This window comes from Oryctolagus cuniculus, chromosome 18 (genome assembly GCF_964237555.1).
Source record: "Oryctolagus cuniculus chromosome 18, mOryCun1.1, whole genome shotgun sequence".
In the NCBI taxonomy this organism is placed as follows: Eukaryota; Metazoa; Chordata; class Mammalia; order Lagomorpha; family Leporidae; genus Oryctolagus; species Oryctolagus cuniculus.
Genome location: NC_091449.1, coordinates 21,070,255 through 21,083,657, shown reverse-complemented (window position 1 = coordinate 21,083,657; position 13,403 = coordinate 21,070,255). Strand labels below are relative to the sequence as shown.

Below are 13,403 nucleotides of genomic sequence, written 5' to 3'. Positions count from 1 at the left end.
GCAGGTCCGTGCCCCCGAACCCCCAGCAGCCCTCTCTGGCCTCCTGGGCCAGGCAGAAGGGGCCGCGAGTGGGATCTGATGTTGCAGGGGCACGCGGGAGGAAACACGTGGGACACGTTTCGGTCAGAACACAGAAGCTTTATTGCTAACACAACAGACGCCCCCAACCCATGACTGCGCACAACCTCAGAAGCCACGACAAAGGTGCTTTCCCCTTGCGCCTGAGAAATCACTCAACGCATGAAATCAGTACAGACGCTACAGCGGTACAGGAAGGCGGTGACCACGTGCTCACAGACATCAGGAAAAGCTGAACGTCTGAACAAAGAAACAGGTTTAAACCCAGCCGCTGCCTGCCCAGGGCTTTCACGCGGCCGACTGAGCCGCACGGGGGAGCTGGCCTGCAGTCTCTTCTCGGACGGCAGGGCCCCCACCGCTTGGCTGGGACACAGACAGCAAAAAAAAACCCTTGCCGACCCAACCCAAGCCTGTGCCATGGTGAGCACAGGACACGGCGCGGGGCCTCTGTCCACCACGACCCCGCCTGCAGCAGCTGAGACAGGAGGCACCCCGCGGAGTCAACAGCTTCACCAGCCAAGACACCGCAGCCTCTGCGTCCTCAGAGCCTGTCCCACCGGCCGAGAACAAGGAAACCACCCCTCCCTTCCTGACCGGTCTGCCTCCTGCCACCTGCAGTCCCCGTGAGAGGCGCAGCAGCAAGGCACTGCCCCCAGAGCCCCCACGCAGAGCACGCGCCGGCTCTGGCTCTGCACAGGCTCCCCGAGGTGGGCAGGGCCTCGCTTTACAGATAAGGAAACTGAGGGCCAGAGTATGACCCAAGGCCGCTCACCGGACCACGTGCGCTCAGGCGTCTGCGCTCCGGGACGTAAAGAACCAAGATCTCCGTGCAGCTGCGATGGGCCAACGCGTTTCCCACTCAGCTGCTGCCGAGGAAGTCCAGGGGGCCTCACGGTTCCCAACAGCTCACCTTAAACCTTCCCCATGAGCAGAGAAGCCCGCAGCAGAGGGGCGGCCCACAATTCTTCCCAGACCTCGGTGTGCTGCAGCCTTCCCCCAGGACGAGGCCGTCATCACGGCAGGTGTTCTGAGTCCCCTCTGGGCACCATGCAGGTCCTTGAAAGTTTCTGCCACAAAAGAACCTGGGAGCGCAGGTCACTCGGAAGCAGCAGCCGCCTCTCCAGAGGGCGCTGGGCCTGCCAGCAGGCACTGTGCGGCCCCCGGCGCTCACCCCGGCTCCGAGGCAGACCCACTCGGAGGAGCCGGGGTGGGTATCGGTAGTGCTCGGAGGCAGCTATGGCGACCCCCGCGAGGCCGCTGCAGAGGGCGACGGGCAGGTCCGAGGCTGTTCAGCACAGCAGGGGAGAGCAGCGAGTGGCCGACTCGGGCCTGCACGTTCCTCACCGAGTGGCAGGGTCTGCGCTGCCACTCAGAGCTGAGTGCGTCAGGACGAGCTGAGGCGACGGCTGCGCCAGGCAGCACAGCCAGGCCGGGAGGGCCAGCGCGCTGCTCCTCTGCTCCCACCCTCCTGACAACCTTCTCATAGCAACCATGGTTTAAAATTTATTTGAAAGGCAGAGTGACAGCCCTGGGGCAGAAAGAGAGGGAAAGAGAGAGAGAAAGAGAGAGGAGAGAGTATCTTCCATCTGCTGGTTCATTCCACAAATGGCCACAACAGCCAGGGATGGGCCAGATGGAAACCAAGAGCCCAGGACTCCATCCCACGTGGGTGGCAGGGGCCCAAGTACCCACGGTACTTTGCTGCCTTCCCAGGAGCATTAGCAGGGAGCTGGATTAGAAGTAGAACAGCCAGGATTGGAACCAGCATTCATATGGGACGTCAGTGTCGCAGGCGGAGGCCCAACCTGCTGCGCCACAATGCTGGTCTTATCAGCCTGTTTTTAATTGACCAGGAAATCTGTCACCATTACCAATCCTGAAGCATAAGATGACCCCTGGCAATAATTCCTCCTTGAGGTGAAAGACGGTTTGGGTAGCATCACTTGTTTTCTTAACTTCCAACACACGGCCACAGCCATGGTTGTTCCAAGTCTCGGGCTGCCGGCGGGACTTCAGTCTCACTCACTCTCACTCCCGTCAGCCTCCGAAGCGCTGCTGCTGGGTCCGACCACCTCTGCCACTTTGCAGGGCAGCCTCTTAGAAGTCACAGCTGCAAGAGTGAGGCATCATCAGAAACATGCTGAGTGCGTGGTAAGGAGCGAATCTGTCCCCCACCCAAAGATGTGCCTTTGCCTCTAGCTCCACCTTGCGGATAATTTTATATTTTCATTATTTTAGGCAAGAAACGAGGAGGTCTGCTTGTAAGTAAGTGATTCTAGGGAAGAGAATCTGTAAAAGTGTTGTAAGAAGGTTATGTTTTTAACCAAAGGTCAGCAAGTCCCCAGACTGGAACACTCAGCACCAGGACACCCATAAAGAGAACACTGACCTCTGAAGGCTGGCTTTATTAACGGCCCATTTCCATAAAGGTGGGATCCCTAAAGTCAGCTGAGGGATATGTCCACGCCGGCATGCAGGGCCCCAGCCCCTCCAGGGAGTGGGTGCCCAGGTCCTACCCTTGGAGAAGTGGCTGTCCTCTTCACACTCTTCCCAGTGGTCAAAATCAAAAGCCACATTCGGATTCTGTCCAACAGAACAGCTGCCGTAAGTGAACACAGAGTCACCCTCGGAGCCACGGCCGCCAGCCTCCGTCACCGGCACTCACCCTGTGTCTGAGCAGGCCGCGCCACGGCTCCCTTCTCTCTTTCGCCAGAGTAATCACGGGCTCGTCGTTTCTGATGACGCACCTGCAGCTGTCTTTTCTGATGCTGCCCTGCAGCTCCAAATCAGCTCTGTAGAACTTGTCTCTCACCCAGGCGCTAGGAGAGAGAACCCAGTCAGCCTTTCCGGTGCCACGGCCAGTCCTGTGGCCCAGCACACGGCGCATATCAACCTACCTGAAAATGACCCTGTCTCGGAAGTATTTACATCTGTAATCCTTGACATTCCTTACTTGTATCTTCAAGATGACAACATCGTCTTTCTGGAACCATTTTATTTGTGGATGGAAGCTAGGAGGAAAGAGGAGGCCTTTAGCGCGCATTGTTTATCCAGTGTTAGGAGAGGCGGGCCTCCGAGCGCTGACCACTGTACCTTTTCACGTGTGGCTGTGGGGGCTTGCTGATGGGGGCGTCTCCAGTGTTTGCAGACAACGTTTCTGTGGGAAATCAAAGTCAGATTTTTACAGGTTGTTTATATGCACCTCTGTAACGAACATATGCATTTGCACCGATACAACCTTTAGATGAGGAATTAGTCACTAAAGAGTGTGACTGCGACAGTGACCCGAGCATCCAGCTGAAAACAGAGTTGGTGCTCTGTATTTGTGGGCTGTACGTCTGCAGATTAAACCAACCACAGATTGAAATATTCTTTCTTTTGATAGGCAGAGCGGACAGTGAGAGAGAGAGACAGAGAGAAAGGTCATCCTTTTGCCGTTGGTTCACCTCCAATGGCCGCCACGGCTGGCACACTGTGCTGATCTGATGGCAGGAGCCAGGTGCTTCTCCTGGTCTCCCATGGGGTGCAGGGCCCAAGCACTTGGGCCATCCTCCACTGCACTCCCTGGCCACAGCAGAGAGCTGGCCTGGAAGAGGGGCAACCGGGACAGAATCCGGCGCCACGACTGGGACTAGAACTTGGTGTGCTGGCGCCGCTAGGTGGAGGATTAGCCTAGTGAGCCGCGGTGCTGGCCAGATTGAAATATTTTTAAAAAATCAACTGAGTCTATAAGCATGTATAGGTTTGTTTCCCTGTCATTATCCCCTAAACAACACAGTAGGGCTATTTACATGGCATTTACACTGTATCAGTACTTAAATTGCCCAGGAAGGCGTGGGCGCTTGGCCTACTGCTCAGGATACTGGAGTGCGTGGGTTCAGTGTCTGGCTCCCTGCTGTTGCAGGCCCTGGAAGGCAGCAGTGACAGTTCAAGTAACTGGGTTCCTGCTGCCCACGTGGCTGATACGCACTGTGTTCTCAGCTCCAGGCCTGGGCCCTGGCAACTATGGGCATCTGAGGAGCGAACCAGTATACGGGAACTCTCTCAAGTAAATAAACCAATAAAAATAATAAAAATAGAGTACTTGGAAGTGTGTAGGCTCTATGCAAACAGGATACCATTTTCTACAGGGGACTTGAATATCTGGTTCTGGCATCCACGTGGAGGCCTAGAACCAGTCCCCTACAGATACTGAGGGACGGTGATAATCCTGAAAAATTAAAATATACATCATTTCATAAGATTAACATGTTGTCAAAATAGAACAGGCTCTGACAAATACTAAAACTAAACCACCAGGAACTTCACGTTCCTCTTTTGATGAGAACCTGCACTACAACTGCCGGCCACAGGACACACTAAGTGTCTAAGTTCCTTCAGTGCTGTCCTAACCCAGCAGGACCCCACGGGAGGTGACTTCCACGCAGTCAGCGCACAGGAGCAGGTGCCGAACACCGTATTTCCTGAGTCTCCATCGACGAGGTGCGGGGCTGCTGTCCCAACTGGAACAACGATGGGCCCATCAGCCCTCATCACAGCAGCCCCGTGGAGAAGCGCGAAGCCGGGGTGCAGGTGACTGCAGAACACAGCTGAGTTTAAAACAGACCTCCCACCACGCGCCGTGCTGTGCCAGACACCAACTTCAGAGTCACGCTGTCCCGAACGGAGCCACAGTGCACACTGCGCACCCCGAGTCGGCAGCACTGGCGGTGACAGAGCAGGGGTCACCGGGCACGTTCCCAAACCAGCAGCTGATGGCGCGTGGCTAGCGGACATGACTACACATAAACACGGATGAGCTGTTCACGCAACACTGCGAACCCCCTGAATCCCTGTCCTACCTCAAGTAACCAAAGGGAGCCGGCGCAAACAAACCCGAGAGCTGAGCTGGCGAGCGCAGGAAAGGGCACGGCAGTCTGCGGCGGCTCTGGACTCCCCCGAGGTGGAAGGGCGTCGCCTTCCGACACAGCCGAGACCAGAAGTCGGCCATCCTGGGACCGAGCACTCACCTGGCTTTGGGTCTTCTGCGCTTGTCTCCGCGTCCGCGCCGCCTTCTGCGCCACCGGCCCCCTGCTGGGAGTGCAGACTGGCAGCATCCTCTGGCGAAGGCGCGGTCCTGGGCGGGAGAGGCACAGGTTAGCCCCGGGGACTTCGGGGGACGCTCGGGCACCCCGGCTCTACAGGAAGAGGACGCCAGGCGTCGCTCACCACAGATGCCTCAGAGCTCCCTCTCACGTGACCAGGGCAGGGCTGGCCCACACACGCGAGACTTTTCCTTCCACAGTCACTGAACGGTGAGAAGGGCATCCACACAACCACCCACTTCCAACAGGATAAAAGGGCAGAAAGGAGAGGCCACGTTCCCTTCCGCTCTTGGCCCAGTCTCGGGCAATCTTCCGAGACCACCTGTTAGCAGTTCTGGTCTGCTTCTAACATACTCTTTGCAATAATAAGTAAACAGCACAGTGACTAGGATGCCACTTGAGATACCCACAATCCATACGGAGTGCCTGGGTATGTACTCAACCAAAAGATCTACACAGACTGGGGCCAGCACCATGGTGTAGTGGGTTAAACCACCACTTGTAGTGCCAGTATCCCACAAGGGTGCTGGTTTGGGTCCTGGCTGCTCCACCTATGATCCAGTTCCCTGCTAACACACCTAGGAAAGCAGAAGATGGCCCACACATGAGAGACCCTAATGAAGCTCCTGGCTTTGGCCTGGCCCAGCCCTGGCTGTTGCAGCCATTTGGGGAGTGAACCAGCAGATGAAGATCTCTCTCCCTCCTCTCCCGCTCTCACTCTTGCTCTCTCTCCAACTCTGCCTTTCAGATAAATAAATGAATCCTCACATACACACAAAAAACACACACACACACAATTTAAAAATTTTTAAAGGAAGAGGCAGACCTCTCTCTATGTTCTGATAAGTCTCAGTGGTCAGGTATGGCACTGGTGCTTAGGCAGGTGGACCTTGGACGTTGAAAATACAGCAGAGTAAATACCGTACTGGGAAGGGGGAAGAGAATACATGATGACGCAAGAGAAATCAGATTAAGACAACGTCTTTCTACTTAAACCACACACACACGGGACCTGCTAAACCTGAAGGGCTGCCCTTGTTTCACTTATTATTTGTTCCTTTTTCTTTTTTTTTTTTTAAATATGAGAGAAAGAGAGAGGGAGAAACAGAGAAAGAGAGCTCCCATCTGCTGGTTCTCTCCAAATGCCTGCAACAGCTGGGACTGAGTCAAGCTGAAACCAGGACCCCAGAACTCCATCTAGGTCTCCCACGGGTGGCAGGAACTAAGCACTTGAGACATCCCTGCTGCCGCCCAGGGTGCGCGTTAGCAGGCAGCTGGAACTGGGAGCAGGGCTGGGACGCAAACCAGGCATTGCAGTATGGAGTGCACGTGTCCCACGCGCCAGCCCCTGCCCCGGTTTCACTGTCCTTATAACTAGCTAGAGTGAATTAGTGTGGATGCGCTTTTCTGGTTTCCTGAAAATGTACAGAAACTAACTTGTATCCTAATCCCATGGTACCCAGTTTTGTTAAGGTACAAAACAAAAAACTTCAGAATGTAGTACTTAATCTTTGCCCCATTCTCTTAAAATTCCTCTACTTTCAGCAGCCGTTTAGAACTCTCCCAGGGTCACCAATGACCCCATCACCAAGCCAGTGGCCAATTTCTCTGTGCTCGTTTGGTGTGGGCTGCACGCGGCACAGCTTCCAGCCGCTGTGGCAAGCGCTTCCTTGGCTGGCACCCAGGACAGATGGACATGCTGCATGGGCTAGAGGAGAGGCCGGCTGAGGCTCTGGGCAACGCGGGCGCTCACCAGTGGCTGTTCAGGGGAACTCCAAGTCGCACGCACAGAGGCAAGATGCACGCGCGAAGCACCCGGAGAGGACCCTCGTTCCGCCTGGGCTGATCCCGGGTGAGGGTGTGGAGAAACTGCACGTGTGCTTGCAGGAACGTGCAGCGGGCCTTCCTCCGGGAACTAACACAGGGTGACCAGACGACCCTGCGATTCCCTTTCTGAGCACATGCCCACAGAAGCGAAAGCAAGGACTCCGACAGACCCGTGTTCACATCAGCACGATTCACCTGCCGCTGAACAGGTAAACAGGCCGTCGCACCACCTACAGAGGAACTGTCTCAGCCTTGCAGCGGGCCCTGAGCCAGACACAAAGATCAAGCTACAGGGGTCTACAGAGACGAGCAGAGGGGAGGGGGGAGGGCTCCCTGCCAACAGGCAGTCTCTGCTTGGGAAGATGGCGGAGCTCTGGGGAGGGATGGTGGTGACGGGCACACACAACTGCGCGTGTACAAATGCCACCCCAGGACACCCTTAGAAACAGCCAAAATGGCACATTTCCCATTCTGCGTATCCTTCCCACAATTTAAAAAACCACGTACTTTCAGACATTACTGTTAATTTTCTGAGATGGGAGACCAGCAGTCTAGTCAAATGTGGAAAGCCCTGTTGTTCTAGATCCCCAGCACTTCGTGTTTTCTTCCCCTCATTTCACCCTTCTGCTGGGTCCGTGGCAGCACTGCTCACTGGGGCTTCACTCTGCATTTCCCCAAGCAGGGTGAGCAACTGCTCACACATCAGCTGGGGGCTGTGAGCGGGCCCTCCCCCCTGGGGTGTCCCGACCAGCAGGAGCTCCTGCCCCAAATCCTCTGGCAGACACGGGCCGTGTCCGTCGTCCGCCTTCCCTCTGGGGGCTGCAGAGTACTTTCTCAGTCTCGAAACACTCCATACGGGGACATAAACTGCACAGCCCCTGTAACAGCTGGTGGGCTGCAGCGCCAATTCTAATCTATGAAAAATGGACCAGGAAGTGCACCCAAAGACACGCAGCAGAATGCTAACCGCTCCTTGGTAGCCCAGGGACTCTCGAAAGCACAGTGGGCACAGCAGTGACGGTGTCCCCACACGGGAGCTGAGCCCCACACTGCCGTGCGCACAGGAGAGCCAGGATCACAACCGATGCGGAGGCACAAGGCAAACACGCTGCATGACCTGCTCCAAGGGCAACGTTCAGGGTAACCCACCTCTGCCTTTTCGCATCAAGAGACGGGCTCCTGGGGGAGGGGCGCGGCCCCGAGCCACGCTGTCCCCTTGGTCCCGGGCTGGCTCCCTTGGCTGCGCTCAGAAGCCCATCACACGGCAGCCGGGTGTGCGTGCACAGCACTACTTCTCAACAATCAGAAAAGGTAACAAAATTCCTTTCTGTAGGGGACACGGTGATGTCATCAACCCCCTCCAAAAGCAAGAGTGTGAGTGCGGGGAACCAATGGGACAAGACTGCTCAGACCTCGGTAATTAGGAAAGTTTGATGGGAACACGCGGATGCAAATTACTCCTTTCATAACAAAAGCCCTCAACGCTGCGAGTTGTATTTCTACAAAACAGCTCCAACAAAGGACACAGAAATCAACTTACGGGGTCTGGGTTAGATGTTCTTCAAAAGCTGGCATTTTAGCTTCTTCGTATAATTTTTTCAGTCGTTCCACATGTCCTGAATTATCAACGCCCATTCCCATTGACAAAATTTCAGCTCGAACATTATAATCAATGACAGATGTTTTCAAATTTGAAAGTTTTGTAACATGCACCTTGAATCGAGAGAAAACAGAACATCTGCAGAGTCACACTTTGAATCCTAACGGAGTCACGAACTCTCCCCGGGCCTCTCGGCCTGTCCCTGCAGCGCTGGTGCGCTCCGGCCGCTTCCACAGGGGCAAGGGCTCCCTGCGCACAGTGTGGACTGGGGCATAGCCAGGGCAGCCGAGACTCTTCCAAAGCCCAGGCCCGCCTGAAATACGGTCAGGTGTGGGATCGGCCCGAGATCCAGTCCCGGAGTAAAGTCCCCAGCCAGGCAGGAAACTGTTTTCCTGATTCTGCCTCTGTTTACAAGCAGGCCACTAAGGCCCCGAGTCCCCCCGTGTCCAGAAAGGACCCACACCACAGCACTCCCGTGTCTGGACTGCTTCCCCCACTGTCTCTTCTGCAATCAGCACATTCGAATCCATTTCAGCTTACAGAGAATTACGCAAAATATGAAAATCTGCAAGTCTCATGCCTGTGTGTCCCTCCTGTGGGGGATGAGGGGCGCTGGGCACCTTCCCAAGTGCGCCCTTAATTCTTATGCCCAAACTCCCCTTCTAATGTGTTAAAATTCTCCAAATCTTATAAAAGTAACTGTCAGCTAAACAGTTTCTAGAAACAGAATTAGAATTCCTTTCAAACTTAGAAATAATCATCCTAATTAAGACTTGGGTCTTACAGGTTGAAACTTTACATTGAAAACTGGAGCTCCTGGGGAGCATGCAGACCCGGGACGGCACCAGCAGCAGCAGAAGGGCAAAGAGGCCCTGGGAGGCCTGGCTCCTTGTCTGCCACTCCCACCCCCACCCCAGCTGGGCAGGGCAGGAGGCCCCATGGGCTTTGCTCAGGGAGGAACCCAAGCATCCAGTATGGGTCCCAGTGCACAGGAGATTCTCAACACAGGATCTGCTGCCTGAACACGCGGGAAGTAACACACGGTAAACCCACCTCTGTAGGCCCCAGGACCAGACTCCTTGGCACAACTCAGGCCCCCAGGGCCATTTGCAAGCCAGGGAAGACCAGCAACAGCCCCCCCCCCTTCACTGACCAGGGCCTCACAGCATGTGGACAGTGCCCTGTGCCATCAGCTGAATGGTTCATGATCCACACTTGGAAAGATGAGACTGCAAATATTAGAGAAAGTGACATCAGCGAGGACGGTTTCATCCAGCTCCGCTCAGCTGTGTCTGAGTGTATGGGCACCACACATAAACACAGGTGCACGCTGGGTCACATCGAATACGCCCTACCCAGGAACCAAACCTCCAGTGAAACTCCTGACCCACAGAGCACAAGAAGCACCTCCGTTATTCAAGCAACAGGTGGGACTAGTGGGTAATTGTAGGGGTCCGCTGAGAATCTTCTTTATAAGAAAGCGGCGTACTTACCATTGGGTCAACCCAAACTGTATTTCCCAGGGCCAGCATCACTTTTGCATCATGCAGTTTTCCAACAATTTTATTATGAATGTACCTAGTAACCTGAAAAAAAAAAAAAAAAAAGCACGTGACGTTGTTTACCCGAGGTTGAGCACCGTGTTCTGTGTGTACTGCACACTTCGCAAACGCGTCACTGGAGCCGGACAACCTCTGGGCTCACAAGGCCATCAGCCTCCTTTCCGTGAGGCAGACAGCAGAGGTTCACAAGAACAGAGTCACACGAGTGCAGGAGGCTGCCCGTGGCCCCGAGAACAGACAAGGCCCGTGCCCTTGGACGACCAGTCTTGTGTGTGCCCCCCGCCCCATGCCTTCTACCAGCTGTCAATGTGTCTGTGAGAGCTCAGCGAGGGGGAAGGAAGGGCAGGGAAGGCAGTGTCTGCTCCAGAGGCCACCACAGGCGGTGACCACGGCCGAGGACCCAGGTCTCCTGTGTGCGTGCTCCTCTCGAGTCGGGGCTCACCTGTCCTGCGTATGTCACTTCTATGAAGCAGAACAGGAGGGAGCTGGCCCTCCCGTGCTAGTCCCATCCCTCGTGAGCTCTGTGAATGGACTGCACAAACACCCAGAGGGAACTCTCCCCACGTCTGCACAAGGCTGCCCACGCCTGCTGTTCTGGGGACGAGAACCATGACCCCTCGCTGACGGCTGCCTCCCCCGGACCCGCATGGCACGTGGCTCCCGGTGCACACTCGGTAAATGCTTATTAGAAGCAAGGGAGAAGACTGCTGTCTGATAAACACTGACGTCACTGAGCTCAAGCGCTGGGGCTGTGTATTCCTCCTGCGCCGTGGAAACACTCCCTCGCGTATTTCCCAGGCAGCGTTTAACCTTACTTACAACGCAAGCTTTTTATTTCGCCAATTCTAATGGCTTACTCCAGATCCCATTAATCAGACTGCAGAATGTAACCTTCCCTTTGTGGGCGTAAGAGTGGAATGAGGAGTCCAGGGACTAAAGTCAGCTGGGACACGGCCCGAGCCGCGAAGACTGCCGCCCAGCTGTTCCTAGAAGACATGCCCTTTAGAAAAGCTGAGCCGTGAGCAGGAGACTTCTGGACAGCAAGGAGTAAACTTTACTAAGCACTGGGCCACCGTCTAGGAGAGTGATTACACTGTCTGCCCCCCCGCCGCGGGGCTGGGGTCGGGGCTCACTCCTTAATCAGTTGTCAAGTCTGTCATCTGCTCTCTGATACTTTCCCACTTTCAACGTGGTTGGCAACCGCACCTAAGTCTGTACTGTTTAAGAGTGGCTCAAAGCACGCACCCACCCTGTAAGGAAACGGTCAACCACAGCCAAACCCAGGCTGGTGGTGCAGCCGACTCAGGCAACCGACTGGTAGTCTGAGACCGGACTCCCTGATCCCGGCCCACACCGAGCGTCAGGGGCATCGTTACGAGAGCACCTGGCTGCTCAGGTGCTGAGCGGGGCTGTGCCTAGCCTCTCTCCACCCCACCGTGGATGGACACACGGGGCCACACGGGGCCACGCAGGGCCACTCTTCTGTGCTCCATGTCCTGGCATGGGGAGACTTCTTGGCTGGCAGTGCCCCACCCATTCTAGTAGGTGACATCCTAGCAACCCACAGGGCCCAAAGGAAACACCACCCCCTTCAGAAGCATCTCTGGCCACCACCTCTCCTTCCTTGTCCCCCGGCCGTCACGTGAGTCGCTGGGCGTCTCCAGGCACGCCCATCGCCAGCATCAACACCCAAATCCACGGGGCCTCCGTTGTGTGTACTCTGGGCTAAAGAGGTCTCAGCAGCCGAGGCCGCTCACCTTCGGATTCCACTCCACTTCGTTATCTGCTGGCTTCACTCTACAAACCACGAACTCCACAGCCTGCGGCGGCAGCGTGCAGAACTGCTCCGGGAGGCGCCACAGCTGCTCTCTGGGGACGAGTCCAGTTCTGCCTTCGTCGACGAACCTCACCAGGACGCTGTTCAGGACACAAGTGTCTTCTTTCTGGCTCATCTCCAACACCTGAACCCTGGAGAGCAGCAGCGGCAGAAATTCCAGACACACAGAACTGTGGCCTCCGCTTGCCCGTTAAATGCAGAACCTAAAAAGACTCCTACGTTGCAGTTCTACCCTACACTGGAACTAAAACACGAGGGCTTTCCAGTGGAGGGTCTTTCAGAGTAACCTGGCATTCAAGCACGGAGCACTTCTCACAGGTGACTCCCAACATAACACAAACACAGCCAGTGGACGCGGCGTCGGTCAGTTCTGCCCCCAGGCCAGAGACCGGCAGCCGCGGGGGTGGATTCAGCGAATGAAGGCAACAGGCAGCTGGGCAGAGCACCGGCCACCGAGCTGCCGCTGGAACAATGAGGCGAGGCCGCCAGGGCTCAGGGTGCTGCTCTGGGAAATGGGCATGGTACCATCTGACAGACACGGGCTAGGGAGCTGCACGGTATGTCACACATGGTGACAGCTTAGTAACCACCTGAGGTTGCACAGGGGACAGTCTCCCATGGAGAACTGTACCGGGCATCGGGGGAGGCACTGCACCAGCGCCACCTCCCCGGGGGCGGCCTCTCTGCCAGAGGGGAAAAGAGGGATTCCACAGCACGCAAAGTACAGACCACTTCATGCTTCGCAGCTTCAGGAAGGGAATGCACAGGTATCTTACCTGTGAAACAGTGTTTTTTCTGCTAATCCATACAATCCACATTTCTCCACCTTTTCAACAGCTGTTTTATTACTGGAATCCTTAAAATATTCATTCATTTCGGCATTAAGAGTTGCAAAAAGATCCAAATATTTGTCAATTATACGGCCAAAGTAATTTGTTGCATTTGAAACATAAAATGGTATTACCTGAAACACATACAGTAAACAAATCCAGAAAACAAAATTTAAATAAAAAACACACACACTCCCTGTGTTTGCAGAAAGCAACACCTGACCTGAGACCTCGATGCAAGCAAACGGGACTGAAAGTTAACTGTGAGGGGCCGGCGTCGTGGCCCAGCGGGGTAGGCCACTGCCTGCAGCACCCCATCGAGCTCGGGCTGCTCTCCTTACAACCTCGCTCATTTTCTCTGCTAATGGCCTGGGAAAGCAGCAGAAGTGCTTGGGCCTCTGCACCCACGTGGGAGACCCAGAAAAAGCTCCTGGCTTCGACTCAGCCCAGCCCCGGTTGTTGTGGCCATCCGGGGCTGAACCGGCCGCTAGAAGATCTGTCTCTCTCTGTAACTCTGCTAGCTAGCTAACTAAAATAAATAAACAAATAAATACATAACTCAAACTAGGACGCAGGCAAATGCCT

General features: G+C 55.3%; 1 protein-coding gene across 3 annotated transcripts in view; it reads right to left on the bottom strand.

Annotated features, from left to right (window-relative positions):
• Positions 1-117: 117 nt before the first annotated feature.
• The window catches only part of TDRD12 (tudor domain containing 12), a 104,165-nt gene continuing 90,879 nt past the window's right edge, over positions 118-13,403 (bottom strand). For all 3 annotated transcript variants that reach the window (XM_070062518.1, XM_070062519.1, XM_070062520.1), the window contains 10 exons: positions 12,765-12,952; positions 11,909-12,119; positions 10,083-10,175; positions 8,530-8,702; positions 5,088-5,194; positions 3,172-3,235; positions 2,976-3,089; positions 2,744-2,897; positions 2,595-2,661; positions 118-2,188 (listed from right to left, as the gene is read on the bottom strand). In XM_070062518.1, the coding sequence (XP_069918619.1) occupies positions 2,097-2,188; positions 2,595-2,661; positions 2,744-2,897; positions 2,976-3,089; positions 3,172-3,235; positions 5,088-5,194; positions 8,530-8,702; positions 10,083-10,175; positions 11,909-12,119; positions 12,765-12,952 (1,263 nt within the window). In that variant the 3' untranslated portion in view covers positions 118-2,096. The remainder of the gene's footprint in view (positions 2,189-2,594; positions 2,662-2,743; positions 2,898-2,975; positions 3,090-3,171; positions 3,236-5,087; positions 5,195-8,529; positions 8,703-10,082; positions 10,176-11,908; positions 12,120-12,764; positions 12,953-13,403) is intronic.